The sequence below is a fragment of the Lactuca saligna genome, chromosome 8 (genome assembly GCF_052625555.1).
Source record: "Lactuca saligna cultivar CGN05327 chromosome 8, ASM5262555v1, whole genome shotgun sequence".
NCBI classification, from domain to species: Eukaryota; Viridiplantae; Streptophyta; class Magnoliopsida; order Asterales; family Asteraceae; genus Lactuca; species Lactuca saligna.
The window spans coordinates 43,212,062-43,231,992 of record NC_136424.1 but is presented as its reverse complement, the minus strand read 5'-3'; the positions used below and the strand labels follow the sequence as shown (position 1 = coordinate 43,231,992).

Genomic DNA, 19,931 nt, shown 5'->3' with positions numbered 1-19,931 from the left:
GCAACAGTGGATGTTAAAGACTGATAAGAAATACACATTTTTTAAACAGTTATATGGTTTAAAACTAACTAAAAATTATAATATGTTTACTAGTTCATGGAGTTATGAAAATCTAAAGAAAAAAAATCTTAGACTAGTATAAAATAATAGTCTTATGAAGGCTTGACCATTCCTATCAGGAGTTCTATTAACTTTTAATTTAAGTTTTATCATTCTTTTTAATTTTCTTTTTACTTTCGGGTTTAACTTTGGGGTGTGTGAATTACTTTCTATTTCCAGACCTGTCTCTTCAAATAAAAGTATTTTTTTTAGTATTATAAAGTACAAATATAATAAATGCATTTAAAATTGGGTTTACCTTAAATGGATCTAATTCTAAAAGTTTGTGTAGGTGTACCATTATCTTCTCATTTGTAAAACCTACTTTTTTAAGCAATACGCACACAGATTGATCGGATGAACCTTCGATTGATTCAGAACGTTGCTTAAGATGTGGGATTGATTCTACAAATTTAGTTAGCCTAAAAACCACTCTGAAAAAAATAATACAACTAACAATTTAACAAAATACAAGCAATAAAACTTGGTTGCACCAAATAATTTAACAATCAAGTCCAAATTGTTCTTCATATATCAATAGTTTATTGCATTTCTTATTAGGATTTTATTTTGGACATGTTATTATGGTTTATCTAAGTGTATTTAAAGCTACATGCACATTGTCAAAATGCATAATAAGTGTATTATGCATAATAAGTGCATAATAAGCTACATGCACCAAATAATTTAACAATCAATTCCAAATTGTTCTTCATATATCAATAGTTTATTGCACTTCGTATTAGGATTTTATTTTGGACATGTTATTATGGTTTATCTAAGTGTATTTAAAGCTACATACACATTGTCAAAATGCATAATAATGGTGGGTATGAACAACTAGTTAAAGGGTGTTATCATACCAAAAAGTTATCATTTCAACTAGTTAAAGGGTCTCATGGGAACATGTTATAGCATCCCTTATTTCCATATCATCTTTTCTTTTTTTGATTTTATTTTATTTTTTCAATTTGTTTTGTTTTTTATTTATATTACAATATTTATAAAAAAATAAAAATAAGACATGCAATTTTATTAAATACTAAATTAAACATAACATTTAAAAACTAAAATTGAAATTACACAAAAAACGAACATTGAATGAAAAAAAAAAATATGATAATCATTGGGGATACCATATGTATCGACGTTGAGGCCGATGTTAGTCTGTGCGTAGGAAATGTCAAACGAACTAAAATTGCAAGATCTCTTTGATTGTGCCTCCGACGACGTTTTCACCATGATCCATTTTGGATCTTTTGTGACAATTTCCCATACTTTTTCAAACTCAAAAGAGTGCCCTATTTCGATGTGATATTGTTCCCAGACGGATTTGAACACATCGAAATCATTTGCTCCATATTGCTTTTGCGAATCTTGTCTCATGAAAATCCATTAAACTTGGTACACCAATAATTGATTGCAATACACCTGCTACTAAGCATATCGATATTGCGATATGATTGTTTCTTCAAAATCACATGGAATTCTGAGCACAGCTTCCCAAAAACCAACTCTCTGCATATCGTTTCTTACAGTTGGATTTTTTGAAGTCTCGTACAATGCCACAGCCAACATGTAGTTGAGGTTCTTCTTCACTTTCCGCGATTGTCTTCCTTTTCCATTTTTCCTTTCCCTCTACCTTTCTGACCACTTCCTAGTTGCGTTTCAGGAACATTTTCTAGTGTTGGTTGTGTGGGTGGAGGTTTTGTGGTTGTTTGCTGTATGGAAACAAAATTATGTAGTGTGATGTAGGAAATTGAATGGGGGTGAGGTGGGATTAAAGAAGTTTCCTTGAAATGGTATTTGTGGTGAGTTTGTGTTGAGTAGGTTAATATAACTTTTGTATTGTGCGAACCCCATTAGAGCGGATGTGTTTTTGTTTGTAAGAGAGGTGTTCGGATTTTGCTCCGTAGCCTGGATAGAAAGAAATATAGTTGATATTTTGTGTTAAATAGAATGAGAGATTGGTGTAGTAAAATGTTTTGTGTGTATGTAACATTATAATAGGTAAAAAAAATGGTTTTTGACCATTCCCCATGATCTTTTTTTTACCATTTCTTTTGAATTTCACACGTTATAACGTGTTGCGATGGTAACAAAGGATAATAAAACGGGGCTCAGCAGGAAAGGGGCAGTGTTCACCCTATGGTAATGTTTTTAACGGATGTCCATATCACCAAAACGGCACTCGTCGTAGCCCACACCCAGTCGTCTAATATATAATCTAACAGCGAATCAAAAATGGGGAAAAAGACTTGCATGGAGCCCTTTAATATGAGACGTTCTAAAATTGTTTGCCGTATATTAGACCTGTTCTTCGCATTTATCTTGACATACAGTTTACATATTCAAAATTTAATTCATAGTAGAAAAATATATGAAACTAATATGATACGTCGAATCTATACATCTTCAAAATATTCATAAAATCTTGTGTTGGATGTTTTCAAAACAATATGAAACAACTTTTGCTATGAGGTGTGTCGTATTTATATAGAAGGGACCACAAAAGATTTTTCATAGATAAAACTAGATTAAAACTCACGTTAAATACGGAGAACGCATAAAAAAGCATAAAACTGTCAACATATATTGCATAATAATTATCAGTGTTACAGAAATCGGTATTAACGGCTGATTAATCGCATGGCTGCCTTAAACCGATTGCGGTTTTGGTGCTTGACGAAAATTTGTCAAAATCAGGCTTGGCGGTCCTCGACAGTTATAGGCGGAAAATATTTAAAAAATTCAAATTTTTTTAATTTTCAAATATTACACCAAAATTTTTAATTTTTAATTTTTAAGCTTTTAAATTTTAAGATATTATACTAAAATTTTCAAATTTTCAAAATTTCAAAATTTTAATTTTTACTTCTTTTTTTAGGATATATTAATTTTTTTAAATAATTTAGGTTCGCCGATTAATTCCCGCCGAACCCAATCGCTTAACGTCAATAGACCGCTGAACTACCACCGAACAATTTTCACAACCTTGATAATTGTTAAAAAAAATATATCGTTATTGGTAATATTGAAATGCGTAGAAAATACATTGAAATCGATAAATATCTATAATCATTGAAGGACTTCTTTGTAGACAATATTTTTGTTTTTATTATTTGAACGACATCCTTCGTCACATATGAGTACCTTCAAAATCGTAGATAATTACATTAGTGTAATTTGATGAAAGATTGACGGGTAAAACATTAGGTGCAAGACTTTTAGCTTATTGTTTCTTAAAGAAGATGAATCGTCACTTGAATCCATCAATTTGTTTTATTGTTAATGTTGTTTATAAAAGTTAAATATTGATATATATGCATATTGGTAAGTTTTATTATTTTATATGATGAAAGTAATAATTATAATAGGGTAATATTATGTAAGAAATAAAAGCTTGAAATATTTTTGGAGGGGAAATCATGATCATTAAAAAAATTTATATAAGGAAAATACAAATTTAGATTGCATGAAATTATGGATGAAATTACGAATATTATTTTGGAGGGAATTATATTTTGTAAGGTATATTATTATGACAAAATTCGGAATATGTACATTTTCTGTGTAATTTTACAAATTTTATTGTTAGTATATAAAGATAAAACAAAGTAGGTTGATACGTTATACAAAAGAAATTTAATCACTTTGTTTTAGTGTTAATGTTGCTTATAAAATCAATATATATATATATATATATATATATATATATATATATATATATATATATATATATATATATATTGGTCAATTTTATTATTTTATAGGAGAAACCTAATAAATAAAATGGGGAAACATTATCTAAAAATAAAGACTTGAAATATTTTTGAAGGAAAAAATTAGGACCATTAAAAAATTTAGAGTAAATTACACGAATGGTTCCTATGGTTTGGGATAATTTGCATGTTTGTCTCTAACTTATTTTTTTAACTCGGAAAGTCCTTACTATTTGTTTTTGTTATGTGCTTGATCCATACTGTTTGTTTTTGTTACACGTTTGTTCCCTATCTTACCTAAAAAGACTATTATTTAAATTGGAAAAAATGGTGAGGTAGGTAAGGTAAAATGAGGGGTGGGATTGGGGTGTGTTTATTTAAATAAATCAAAAAATCAATGACAAAATAGTCTTTTTTAGGTAAGACAGGGACCAAGCGCGTAAAAAAAACAAATAGTAGGGACCTTCCAAGTTAAAAAAATAAGTTAAAGACTAAACGCGCAAATTAACCTAAACCATAGGGACTATTAGTGTAATTTACTCAAAAATTTATATATGGAAAATACAAGACAAAATTGCAAGAATGGTCCTTGTGGTATGTCCAAAATTGCTACTTTGGGCTAAACAGGTTTGGACTAGCACTAATAGTCCAAAAGTTTTCATTTTATTGCAGTTTTGGTCCAAATCAGTTTAAAAAATCTAAAAATGATAGATTTGGCCTTTTCCGTTTGTTTTTTGCTTTTTCTTTTTGTTATTTAATTATTTACTAACTAAAAAATACAAAAATAAAAGAAAATCTCTCTCTCTCTCTCTCTCTCTCTCTCTCTCTCTCTCTCTCTCTCCCCCCCCCCCTTTTACGTCTTCTTCCTGAAAAGAACACACCCTTTTAATCTCCTCCCTCTTCTTCACTTCATCATAAACTCCAAAACCCCACTCACTTCTCACCTGTGACAACCTGAAATTTCTTTGCTTTTAAAGCTCATTCAGTTAACTCAACTCAGTGTCAAACTTATTCCTGCTATCATTTAGCACAATTTAGAGTCTGTTTGAGTGTTCTGAGCATAGTGCACTTAAGGGTTAAGTATTGGGATTTATCTATTGAAGCCACAGTACAAGATTCAAGCCTTAAACTCCAACATCTTGAGTTTACGGCCGTAAACATGGAGTTTACGGCCGTAAACTCAACCCTCGCCATAAACTCCCCTATATAACCTCATACCCTTCATTTTCTTTCATTATTTCAGTTCCAACTCAAGAACACTCCCAAATCCTCTCAAGTATCATCCCGATTTTCATCCTAGATCATCCAAAGTTGTAAGTTTTCTTCTTTTAGATTGATGTTAATCCTTCTTAACTAGCATCATATCATGATTTCATCCATGAAAATCATGTTTTCATAGATCTTCAAGTTTCACGAAGAACACACACTAGTGTTCTTGGCCAAAACCAACCATTTCAAGCTTCTAGATCGTAAGTACTCTTCCTTATGCTTCTTATCTAGTTACTATCCATGCTTAGAGACTTGAAAATATCAAGAACACAAGGACAAAAGGAGTTTACGGCCAAGCCATCTCCCAAGGCCGTAAACCTCTTTAAGGTTTCCATTTTTGCCATAAACCCTCTTGGATACAAAGCTAGTGACCCAGGACCCTTCATGGATGAGATTAGGACCTTAGACTACTCTTAAGTGCACAATGACCATGAGTTTATAGTCGTAAACTCCTTTGGGCCGTAAACTCATTAAAAGCCTTCAATGGGTTGGTCTTTTTCATACTTATGTAGAGAAAAAGTCCCGAAAGTTTCCCTAGCTTTCAAACCGGCACATATGCATGTTTTACCATGAGTTTACAGCTATAAAATCCCTTGGGCCGTAAACCCATGGTAGTAAACTCATGTGAGTGTCATTCTATCCTCCTTTGTTGAATCACATGTGACTCCGACACTTAGTCAAAGTATTTCCTAGTCCCGGAAGGTGTTTCCTTTCATATAGTTGCTTATAAACACTATATTCATGCCAATATGTGTAATTTAGGACTTCTTGTGTCTCGGGACTTCATTCATGGAATTTCTCATCCTTACACGCATATTCGTTGAATCACCCACATCAGGTGAGTTCATACCCCGTAATGAATCTTTAAAATTGTTTTAAATGCTTTTAAGGGGGGTGGGGGGATACAAGTTGAACACAATCTATAATTGTGTAATTGTTTGTTAGAAATCTTTATAAGTAATCAAAACATTTCAAAAGCTCTTGTAAAGTTATGTTACTTTTTAGTTTAACAAAACTCCATTTTTAAAGTACAAACATAATTTGGTAGTATAATGAGTCTTTTCAAAAACAGTTCAAGTAGAATACTAGTAAACTGTAATGGGTATAGTTTAGGGGTTCAGTTCATACTAGATACAATACACGATAACAGAAAGAACATACTAAGATACTATAACTAGAGAAGATACTAAGGTACTAAAACAAAATGAACACGCTAATTTGCTATAGCATGGCACTATTATAGGATCTAATTATACCAATGAATCACTAACGCATTGTTCTAAACAAAAGGTGATAGTTATATTGGGTATACATGTTCACATAACTTTAATGTGGATGTTCACGATGCAACCCTCGGTTGCCAAGTCGTGTTTGGTTCTCAGAATCTTTTGACAGGGAGAGCGTTTAGTATGGAAACTAGCCGTCACATTATGACCTTAATAGAACAAATATGTTTAAGGTAATTTGTACATTCAGTATGTCATTCATAAGACAACTAAGTACTTATATTCTCCCATTACTTTCATAAAGTGACAGTTCCACTTGAAAGTTAATGCAAACTATTTTCGAGTCAAGATAGTTATAAACTAGGGAAAACTTACATTTTTACAAGCGGCAAATGGAACAGTCGGGTCCAGTACATTTAGTAGAAAGGGACCATAATTCTAACCTTATGATTCCTTACTATATACATCAAGAGATATATATTAATAATATTTGATAGGTAATAGGATGTATGTTTTTTTGCTTCATTTCTTGTTCCTTGTTTAGTTGTGGGCTTAGAGCGGATTCACCCAGCCTATTATCCATTCAATATTAGTTATATATATGTTCCGTATACATTGAGTCATCATAAGGGGTACCAGGTATGGGTCAGGTCATAGGACACTAATTCAATGCACAGTTTTCTAGTACAAAACATACATTACACACAGAACATTTGGTATTCAAAACTAGAAACTTACCAGTAAAGGATATAATCCATTTTATCAAACCATCATTTTAAAGGACCTTAGGTAGTTAACTCTATAATTCCTTAGTTTATACACCGAAGGTTATATATAATTAATATCCGATAGATAGTTGGATGTGTGCCTTCCGCCTCGTTCCCTGTTCCTTGTTTGGTTATGGGATTAGGGCAGATTCATACAATTAACTATCTGTTCGATACTAGATTATATATAGCTAGTATAAACTAAGTGATTATAGAAGGAACTACTGTGGTCACTATTTTATTATAAGAAATAAGGGTTTTCTTAAAGGATATTTTCATAAATTATAAATGAACTATTACAGTTAATTTCGTGAGTACGAAGGGAATACACCAGGGTTATATATAACAAGGATCTAACAATCAATAAGATGTGTGGCATCCACCTCATTCCCTGTTCCTTGTTTGGTTGTGGGATTAGGGCATATACACACAATTGATTGCTTGTTTACTCAGAGTTTTATATAACTTGTATCCATTTAGTACTCGTAGAAAGGATTGTAGAGTTATTTTTACTTATCTTTCATTAAAGCGGGAAACATAGGGTTTTCTGGAGGAATATGAAAACTTTTCTAAACAAGAACTTACAAACTTACTACATATTACTAAACTTTCTACAACTTACATACATCACTAAACTCTTATGAACTCACCAGCTTAATTGCTAATAAACTCTTTCAAATAACTTGTATTCTAAGGAAACTAGTAGACAAGTACTCACACTGAGAATTCAGAAGATGGAGCAGTATAGCTCCAAGTCTTGTTTTGTTATTTGCTTGTGTATTCTATGTTCTGTGAACACACACATTGTAAACACTTTATTTCTAATGAAATGGCTGTTCATTACTTTGCTTACTATGATGCATATCTTGTGATACTAAACATGATGTCCTCCACCCTCGAACGTTTTTGCAGTTCCGATTTTCGGGTGTGACATCACCCTTCATACACAGAAAGAGAGCATCCTTATTCCATTTCAAGAAACCCCACATAAATTCATATTTCCACAAGCTTGATTTCATCTAGGCTTTGAATCTCTCGAGCTTGGCACGACTCTCTTCTATCTCAACTACATTTGCATCAAGAACCCTCAACCGCTCTATTTCTTTCAAACTCATTTATTGTTCTTCATCAGTTTCCGTTTCCCACTTAAACTCTAACCTCCCCCTATTTCTCTGACCACACACCTTCAGTGGAACCTTATCCGACCTGCAACAATGGAAAAATTGGGTGAAAACCCTAGCATCATCTGTCGGTTTATCTTTCACAGATTTAGATAACGGCCCAGACTCTGAAATTTTACACAAAAAACTCAATTTTGATTGAAGATGATCTAGAAAACCCAAAACCATTACTAACCGTCAACAACTCCAAACACAACATTGTTTTGCAATTAAGAGCTTGTTTGGATGATCTTTACTCTTTATGGAAGCAAAGGATTGAAAAGAGAAAATTGTTTCAGTATAATACATGATGTGACCAAGGATTTGGTTCTAAGTGTCAAAAAAGGTGTTCTAATTCCAAGGCCTAAAACCGAGTTGATAATAGATCTGGTGGAAGATGTGATCAAACAAAGTCAAGAATTGAACGAAGGTTTGTGGGTGGATTTATGTACCGGTTCTAGTGCAATAGTTATTGGAATCAAAAGGATTTCATGGATTAGGTTTAAGAAAGAAGGTGGGTTTGTGTGTTTGAGAGAGAGAGAGAGAGAGAGAGAGAGAGAGATTTTATTTTTTTAATTTTTTTTAGTTAAAAAGTAATTAAATAACAAAAAGAAAAAGCAAAAAAACAAAAAAAAAAACAAATGGAAAATGGCAAATCTATCATTTTTGGAGTTGTTAAACTGATTTCGACAAAAACCGAAGCAAAATGAAAACTTTTGGACTATTAGTGCTAGTCCAAACATGTTTGACCCAAAGTAGCAATTTTGAACATACCGCGGGGACCATTCTTGCAATTTTATCTAAATAAAAATTTAAATTGGATGAAATTAATGACCATTAAATCGGTTGGTTACGATTGAATCCGATTTTGGAAAATTTAAATTTGACAAAGGAAACGCATAAGTTATCAAAATAAAAAATCTATGGATGTAAGGAAAAAATGCAAATTTAAATTTGATAAATGAACATATAAGAAATAAATACTTGAAATATTTTTGAAGGAAAAATCGGGATACATTAAAAAAAATTATTTAAGGAAAATAAAAATTTAAATTTGGTGAAATTATAAATGAAGTTAATGATGATTAAATTGATAGGTTATGATCGTAATCCGATTTTGGAAAGTTTGAATTTGATAAAGAAAACGTGTAAGTCGTCAAAATATAAAATTTTAAACGTGGGGAACATATAAAAAATACATATAAAGTTATAAAAAGACGACAAAAAAATAAAAATAAAATAAAATAAAGCAACATAAAAAAATGAATCACAATAAATAAAATTTTTGCCACATATCATTTTCTCATTCATTTTGCCACATGGTAATTTTTGGATTTTTGAATTAACTATTTTCCATTTGTCAGTATTCTATATTTTTCAATTATTTAAAAATTGTATTGTTATATAAACATAACCATTCTAATCAGACATTCTTTCCACAATAAGCTTACTTAATTTAAACATATATTGACAACCAATATATTATTTATTTTCACTATATTAAATATTGAAAACTATTTCATTTATTCAAATAAAATCATAGAGTATAATTTATAGAATGTTAAATATTATATGAATTTAATTTTAGTATATCTGGAAATTCTTTTCTAAATCATAATTGATTTGTTTTAAATTGATTCTGAATATAAGTGCTACTTTTATGTTTGCTATTATTTATTTAGTGTTCGCAAGAACCTTGCATTAGACTTGGCGTAAGTTTGAATAATTTTGGTATATCATCAATGTAATTTGGTATATATCTTTCAATTATAATAAATATCAAATAATTACATTTCATTACTATTGTGATAATTTAGTTTATATATTCTAGTTTTACTAATGTTAACGGTCTTATTTATTTTCTAATAACCATAATGTTTTTACTAATGTTAACGCTTTTATTTACTGGGAGAATTTCATATATTCCCTTGTTAAACATCAAATATCATATTTACCCAACTTAATTTCTAAATATCATATTTATCCTTCATAAAATTTCTAAATATAATATTTGCCCTTCATAAAATTTCAAAATATCATATATGTCATTTTTAAACATCAAAATATCATATATGCCCTTCTTAAATATCAAAACATCGTATATGCACTTTTTAAACATCAAAATATCAATAGTAATATCTAAAATATCCTCCATATACAACATTATAATAATCAACAAAAAAAGCCTAAAGAATCAAAATATACATTCCATATAAATGGTTGAAGATGAATATTTTTGTCAGTTAAGAGGTCGACATTTCAACAATTTAAAAGTTCACATTCCATTATCAAAGATGTAAGGAAAATATTGTTAAATTTCTTAATTATTATAATAATTATAAGGTATAAAAATGAATATAAAATATTAAAAACATTATAAAAAAGAATTTGGGTAAATATGATATTTTGAAGGTTCATGAAGGGTGAATATGATATTGAGAAATTAAACTGGGCAAATATGATATTTTGAAGTTTAAAAGGGGTATATATGAAATTCTCCCTTGTATTTTTTACAAATATCCTAATATCTTATAATTTTTTTACCTTACTTTAATTTTTTTTATAACTATGCTATTTTCAAGATTGGTTGTCTTAAATAAGAAGCTTTTTTCACTAATTTCGACCAAAAAGGGTTTCCCATGACTGATATATGACCTTTCTAAGATAGAGACATATTAGGGAAAAATGTTGAAATAAGAGTTTTGGCTTTTTAAATAAAAAAAAACCACATACACACATTGCTATTAACTAAATATGTTAAAAAACAAAACTGAAATTACAATGCACTTTGTATCTACTGAACATAGTTACAACAACTCAAAAGAAATTTAGAAATTCCAATTCAAAACATTATAGATTAAAGTCAAACTACATTGCTATTAACTAAACCTATTAAAAACAAGGAACTATGAACAAATATGTCAAATTAATAGTAGTATAATACTGATAATTAAGTACACTGAAGGATAAATGATAGTTTTCAGTCATTAACTATCGTGCAATCCATAGAATCTCAAAAAAAACTTAACAACGTAAGACACACTTACATTTATATAGTTAATCAAAAGTCATTGTGCTTTTCTTATGTGCATTTTATCAAAAATATAGCCTGTATGACGATCGTGATCCTGCAAAGGTGACGTTCGAACGTGATGCTACAAAGGGTCTAAAGAAAACATAATATACGAACAACAGCACATGATTTATACATAACTTTCAACAATGATTATGGAAACTACATATAATTTCGAATTATTTGATTCTTTGAAATTGAGCGACGATATCTAGTAATCTTGTAGATATGTTTCGTATAATATATGTAAATTGAAAGAATCTACGACATATGTCAGCTAAGAACGTGATTTTAATTAGGAATGAACGAAATTTACTTTCAAAAATTATGATAAGGTTTAAATGAGTTGAATACATTTCTTTTGTAAATGACGTTAACATTAAATTGGTTAGTCAAGTTTTTAAATTTAGTAAATATTAATTTTATTTTATGATGACATCATCAAAATGATCCAAGCATTGAAATTAATAAAGAAAACACAACGAATGATGTCGCACCCCAAAACCAGGAACGATGGAAACGTTCTGGGCAGAGGACGTTATGTACAATATCACAACAATGAATAGTAGTAAACAAGCAACAACATCATCCATTGCATTAATAATATAATTTTAATACAAGTGTTCTGACATGTTTAATAAACACTAAAGTATGAATCAAAAATGAAAGATGAGTCTTGAACGAGCTCCATCTTCTCTAAACCTTGCATCGGTACCTGTGTACTGTTGACCTGAGGATACAATTTATTTTGAAAGAGAGTATCAGCTTTAAAGCTAGTGAGATCATAAGTATTTTAGTGTCTGTATATGTAAAAAGTACTTGTAAGAATGTATTTGTAAGTATGAGTATGTAAAAGTTTTGAATAACCTAGAAAACCCTATGCTTCCTACTGAAAGGAGCCTTCTACCAAGGCATCTAGAATCTGACTGTATCTCTTGTAAGAGTGTGTATTTTCCCAAATCTAACTATCATTAACCAAAAATATAGTATTTACATTACCGTGCATCGTGTGAATGTTCACGAAGTGAATATAATGGGGAAATAATATAGTACTGTAGTATTATAATAAGTGACTACTGCTGTACTAACTACCTTAAACCAAATGAAATTTAAAGTACCATGTGATCGGCCTGTATCCTGCTACCGACTCAATAGTAAAACGACAATGTAAGACGACATAAGAAATGACATTTGGCACCCGTAGACTTGCAAATGTCACTGTAGCGAGCAGCAAGGTATAGGATAGTCAATCTAGTATAAATCTATACGCAAACTCATTCGCTCCCCAATTAAGGAGATTTTGGATACAAAAACGGTCATGGCAGGTAGTGCCATGTCCCGTTTAATGGCTCACATAATTGAATGTAATGTATATGTAATGTATGCTAGCTGTATTGTATGTTCTCCCTCTATCTAGCCTATATGTTCTCTCTGTATAATATTATAATGTATTGTGTGTACTAGCTGTATTGTGTGTTCTCTTTATCTAGCAAGTATTGTAATGTCCTGTGTGTACTAGCTGTATTGTGTGTTCTCTCTATCTAGCAAGTATTGACTCATGCATGAACTGACTCTTTGTGTGATTCATTGTTCTAGTATTAGTATTAGTAAAACCCTAAACTACGCCTATTGTAGTTTACTAGTAATATGACTTGTACGTATGAACATGGAAGTATACCCTTGCTACCCAAGGGTATTGAATTGACTGGAAGAACCTTTATGACTATATATGTACACATGATATATAACTAATATTTAAATGACCTTCGGACGGATGACCGATACCCTAAAGCCACATCCCAACGAGGAAAATGAGATAAAGCGATCTAGCCTTCCAAAGTCCTTTAAACATTATTTATATAACTATACATATCTAGGCATGCAATTGACAATATAAAAGTATAAAAGAAGTTTTGTAAAACCTTTGAAGGGTTTAAGAACTAAGAAAAGATGACTTGATGTTAAATTGTAAAACGGTTTGAAAGAAGTTTATTTGATAAGGGCAGTTATAAGTATAAGGAACCTTTGTTTTGAAACACGATTGTAATGCAGTTTTAAAAAGAAACATTCAGTATGTAAGACAGTTTGATAAAGAGTTTTAAACATATAAAAACGTTTAAGAAAGTCATTTGAAGAAATCTGTTTGGTAAAACAGTTAACGTATCCCCCACCATAAAGCATGATTCAACTTGTATCCCCCCCCATAAAGCATTTATAAACATTTAAAAACATTTAAAAGGTTAATTAAGGGGTATGAACTGACGTGTAGTGAGTGGTTTGTTCGGAAGAATCGAACAAGGTGCTAGGTGTCAAGTGAGGACTTGAACACACACAATGGTCCTAGTTATCATATAATAAATATATATAACTAATTAGTCACTTTATATCTAATAAATTAAGCTAAGACACTCTAGAACATGGGAACACTTTGTTTCAAGTGTTAAAGATCACAAGGGTTGCAACCAAGTGTTGTAGGGCATGGCTAGTAAGTGTAGGGTTCAAGGAAAACTCCCTAATGGAGTTTACGGTTCTAAGGTCACCAACAAATGAGTTTACGGTCGTAAACTCCTGATTTTATGGCCGTAAGCTCATATTTCCTTGACCATTTGATGTTTTGAGGCTTTACAAGACCCTTAGAAGCATTTCTACTTGATGGTTAAATCTTTGGAAGAGATTAGGGCACTATTTTCCTCCTTTGAGGAGTTCACGGCCCTAAGACCATTTTCTTTTGGGTTTACTGCCGTAAACCCTTAAGGATTATGGTATCTTGATGTTTGTTAGTCCTAAACATAACAAGGAATGAGTCTAGGTTAGTTTCCAAGGCTTATGAAGGGTTAAAGCACACTTTGGCACCTTTAGTTGGGATTCACGGTCCAAGAACTTCGTGGGCCGTGAACACCTTGATATTGGTGTTCTTGGGACGTTTTCTTGATGTTTGTAAAGGTAACAAGCTTAATACACTATGGTAGAAGCACTTACTAGTTAGAAGCTTAAAAAGGTGCTAAGGGCCCAAGAACACTAGTGTGTGATCTTGGTGTTTTGGAAATCTAAACAAAACACAAAATTGGATGGATGAAAAGATGTATAATCACTAGTTGTTATGATATAACAACAAATCAAGCCAAGAAGTACTTACGTTTTCGGGAAATCGGGTGAAAGACAGAATGATAGTTGAGAGAGTTTGGAGTTTGCTCTCGAAGCGAAAACATCTGAAATCTGCGGAGCACATTTGCAACACTCTATATGAGAGAGGGTGGACTAAATAATTGCAACCTGTAATAAGAAGTTTGTTTTTTTTTAACGTCTGCAAACTGCTGGAATAAACTAAATTTTAAATAAACCGATTTTAAAAACTTAAAATAATTTCATATTAAAATAATTTGTTTGAAAATACACACCTAGACCATATAATAAAAGTGAAATATGTTAAACATATTATATTTATTTATTTAAAGTACATATTTTTTAAAATTATATTTAATTTTATGGTTGTTTGACATATAAGATATGTCATGTATTTAGATCAAATATAGAAGTCACTTCAGTAACATGATGATTATTTCTTTGATTAGCTTCAATAGGTTTGGTAATTTTAGTGATTAATTCCATAATTTATCAATACTTAGTTATAGACAATGTAACACCAGGGCCGGCCTTAAGGTTGTCTTTGTAAAGGTAGGGCTTAGGGCCCCAAATTGTAAGGGGCCCCATTTTCAAGTCCAATTCTCTATTAACAGTCCATCCGAATCCAATACAGCGACATTCCTCAACAAAAAAAAAAATCACGCCTGCGAGAGTCTACAAGTAATCACGTTGCGATTTTGAGAAACTATTCAACTTCCCTTTTTTCTCCATTATCAGACTCGATTCTAGCCTTCTTCTCCAATCGTCAATCGATTCTTCATTCTTCCACTCATCCACTGTTCCACAGCCTATCGATTGAATGATTTGAGAAACGATTAAACTAATACAATCTCGAAATCACGTGTTGTTCGGATTCTCCATCGTTGATCGGATTCTGCATTGAATTGAAACGGTAATGTGTTGTATTTTCCCTTTTGATTTTTGATTTTCCTATTGCCAAATGCCAATATTGACCCTAACAAAACCGTAAGCAAAATTCGTTCTTAAAGTTGTAAACATTGCCACTGGAAAGGCCGCTGGATTTCATATTGTCATCGTTAGTTGTAAACATTTTTTTTGCACTACACGTCTACACCTTCATCCATTAATGTCAAACATGTATGCTTCCACTTTTATGGTCATGGCTTTATAATATGATGATATTTTCTTTTAATTCAATTTAATACTTTCCGGGATTATTTAGATTCTTTAATTCCTTATTCCTTTTATGTGAGTTGTTTTAAGGATCACATTGACAGATTGATGTGTAAGACATTTATGGATTTTGATTTCCCTAAAAAACAATAGAAGACACCATAATAGATATTTGACTCTCCCATTATGTGATTATCCCACTGCTTCAATTTGTTTTGTTTGGTGAATCATTACTCTAAAAGGTTGATGTTTTTTGGCTCTTGGTTTGATTGATTGGCCAAAACTGAATTTTGATGGAATATACCCATAATATAGAATGATAGAACAAGCTTTTTTGATCAAATATACGATATTTGATCTGAATTATGTGGTTTGACATCATAATTTTATTTTGTTTTTAATGAGATTCTTGGTTGACATGTAGTTATATAATGTCTTCTAATTAAAAACAAAGTTTTATTATTAAGTTATGTAATTTGTATTCTAATTATTTTTGGCTTTTTCCAAATGGTATGAATGATCAAATTTGTTAATCTTTACAATTTTCTAATTTTTTATTTCAGATTGATAGATTCCATTATTCATCGATTCCAGATTGGCAGATTCCATTGTTTTTGAGTTTTCCATTATTTTAAGGACGGTATAATCCTAATCCATATCTTCTATACTTATAGTTATTATTAATCAAATAATTAATAAACATGTCAAAGAGAAAATACGAATCAGGTGCTTCAAAAAGGAAACAAAAAATGCAAGAAGAAGCTTTTATAGATAAACAAAAAGGTTCATTTTTAAAATATTTAACTACAAACAAAAATGTTGATAATGAACAAGAACAAATTAACATTGATAATAAACCAGAACAAGCTAATGTTGATAGTAATATTGAACAAAGTAATATTGAAATTGATAAAGCACAAACTAATAGTGAAAATAATAATGAACAAACTAATATTGAAATTAATAACGAACAAACTAATAGTAAAAATGATAACGAACAACCCAATATTGAAATTAATAACGAACAAACTAATAGTGAAAACTATAACGAACAACCCAATATTGAAATTGATAACGAACAAACCAATATTGCAATTGATAACGAACAAACTAATAGTGAAAATAATAACACGCCTTTAAACATATACGATCCAAGTAGATGGAATAATATTACTACTAAATTAAGAGATTTAAATGTAGAAAAATGTCCTATTAAAATTTATGATTTTAAATTTCCAAAAGATCAACATTTAAGAAGCTTTAGTACATCTCTTTATATGCAAAAAATACCAAATGGAGAAAAATACGAACAAACATGGTTGATTTATTCCATAGATGTAGATAAAGTTTTTTGTTTTTGTTGTAAATTATTTAATGTGAATACATCTACATGTTCATTAGCACATAAGGGTAACAATGATTGGAATAATATTTCTAGTATACTAAAAAGACATGAAGCAAGTAACGGACACATTCTTAATATGAGGTCATGGATTGACTTACAAACTAGATTAACAAATAATAAAACAATTGACAAGCAAATCCAAGAACAAATAAATAAAGAAAAAGAACATTGGAAAAATGTGTTAATAAGAATCATTGTTATACTAAAAACTTTAGGAAAAAGTAATTTAGCATTTCGTTGAACAAATGAAAAAAATTTATGAAGAAAATAATGGTAATTTTTAACTATAATTGAAATGATTTCTGAATTTGATCTTATTATGCAAGAACATATTAGGAGAATTAATGACAAAGAAATTCATAATCATTATCTTGGACATAATATGCAAAACGAACTTATTAGTTTATTAGGAGAAGAAGTTAAAAATAAAATTATTAAAAAGGTAAAAGAGGCTAAATACTTTTCAATAATACTTTATTGTACTCCTGATACAAGTCATAAGGAACAAATGTCAATTATCTTACGATGTTTAGATCTTTCAACAACTCCAATAGAAGTTAAGGAGTACTTTCTAGGATTCTTAGTTGTAGATAATACATCCGGTAAAGGCTTATATGATGCTATAGTTGATGAAATTAAAAATATAGGACTAGATATAAATAATGTTAGGGGTCAAGGTTACAACAATGGTTCAAATATGAAAGGAAAACATCAAGGTGTACAGAAACGATTGTTAGATATTAACCCTAGAGCATTCTACACTCCTTGTGGTTGTCATAGTTTAAATTTAGTAATTTGTGATATGGCTAATTCGTGTGAAAAAGCTAGTGAATTTTTTGGAGTTATACAACGTATATATTCGATATTTGCTTCATCAACTCAAAGGTGGAAAATATTACAAGATAATATATCAAACCTAACACTTAAATCATTATCGCAAACTCGTTGGGAAAGTAGGGTAGAAAGTGTAAAAGCAATTAGATTTCAAGCACCACAATTAAGAAAAGCACTTTTACAATTATCTAAAAATTGTGGAGATCCAAAAATTAAAAGCGAGGCTAAATGTTTAGCTACATATGAACTTGAAAATTATGAATTTTTATTAGGAATGATTATTTGGTATGATGTTTTGTTGGCTATTAACACTGTTAGTAAAAGCTTGCAATCAAATGATATGTGTATCAATTATGCTATAGATCAACTAAATGGACTTTTGTGTTTCTTTGAAGAATATAGAGAAAACAGATTTGAAAAGGCTTTAGATTATGCAAAAGAATTGGCTTTAGAAATGAATGTAAAACCAGAATTTCGTGAAAAACGTATCATTCAAAGAAATAGACGATATGATGAAAATGTTGCTAATGAAACTATTAAAACTCCTATTCAATTATTTAAAACTGATTACTTTTTATATATAGTAGATAAAGTCATTACTTCACTTAAAAGTAGATTTGATTAATTTAACGAGTTCAAAAATATTTTTGGTTTTCTATTTAGTATAGAAAAATTAAAATCATTTGATGAAAATACTTTAAAAAAACATTGTTTAAATCTTGAAAAAACTTTAAAGCATGATGATAGCTTAGATATTAATGGTTTAGATTTGTTTCATGAACTAAAACTTTTAAGACATATTGTATATTTAGAACATGATACAATTATTAATATACTTAATTACATTAAAAAGTTTAGTTCTTTTCCAAATGCATATGTTGCCTATAGGATTATGTTAACTATTCCTGTAACCGTTGTCTCTGCAGAAAGAAGTTTTTCTAAATTAAAACTATTAAAAAATTATTTAAGATCTACAATGTCACAAGAAAGATTAAATGGATTAGCAATTTTATCAATTGAAAAACAGTTAGTAAAAGAAATTGATTATGAAAATTTTATTAAAGAATTTGCATCTAAAAAAGCTAGAAAAATTAACTTTACGTCATAAAATATATTCAGAAAAAACATATACATAAAAAAAGAAATTTAACTCCGCCATTTGTAAACTTTTTAGTTTATTATTGCCGGTCCCAAGCCCAGATAAAGGAGGAGAGTTTATAACATTAAGTATAGTAAATGTCAAAGGGCCCCAAATTTTTGGTTCGCTTAGAGCCCCCAAACTCATTGAGCCGGCCCTGTGTTACACAAATATATATATATATATATATATATATATATATATATATATATATATATATATATATATATATATATATATATATATATATATAATTTACCAAACGGTTTCGAATTTATACAAATTATACTTGAATTTTTATAATAAACATCATAATATTAATAAACTAATAAACATATAGAAAATAAAAAACAATTCTATGTTGAATAATATATCTTAAGTAGGGGTGAGCAAAAACTGAACTGCAAACCGAATATCCGCAAAATAACCGAAAAACCAATACCGAAAAACCGAAACTGAACATATAACCGATGGTGCGGTTTTAGAAATTTAAAACCGCAACTTTTCGGTACAGTGCGGTTTTATGTTTCAAAAAACCACAAAATAACCGAACGGCACCGCAATGTTAAAATATTATTATTAACTGAATATATATATATATATATATATATATATATATATATATATATATATATATATATATATATATATATATATTTTTAATAAAAATACAAATCCAAAAAGAAAATGCTCGTTCCCAATTGTGCCACATCATTTCTTTTATTCAAGTTTTATGTTCTAAAAAGCGTTAGCCTCCTTTTACTGACGACTGCCGACTAGAGCAGCGAACGATTGAACAATTGAAGCAACCATCAAGCATCGAACTCCGGCGACTAGAAGGCAACTCTGAGTTTCAGTGACCTAAAAACTAAAGTAATCTTCCTCTTAGTCTCAGGTAAGGTATTTTTTTCAATTTCCTCTTCTGGATTCGACCATTCTTGTAGTTTTTTTCAATTTCAT

The 19,931-nt window shown here is 30.1% G+C and overlaps 1 protein-coding gene across 1 annotated transcript; it reads left to right on the top strand.

Annotated features, from left to right (window-relative positions):
• The first annotated feature begins 17,507 nt into the window (after window positions 1-17,507).
• Window positions 17,508-18,458, top strand: LOC145009585 (uncharacterized). Its single transcript, XM_078968254.1, has one exon. The coding sequence runs from the start codon at window positions 17,508-17,510 to the stop codon at window positions 18,456-18,458; it is 951 nt and encodes a 316-aa protein (XP_078824380.1).
• The last annotated feature ends 1,473 nt before the right edge of the window (window positions 18,459-19,931 follow it).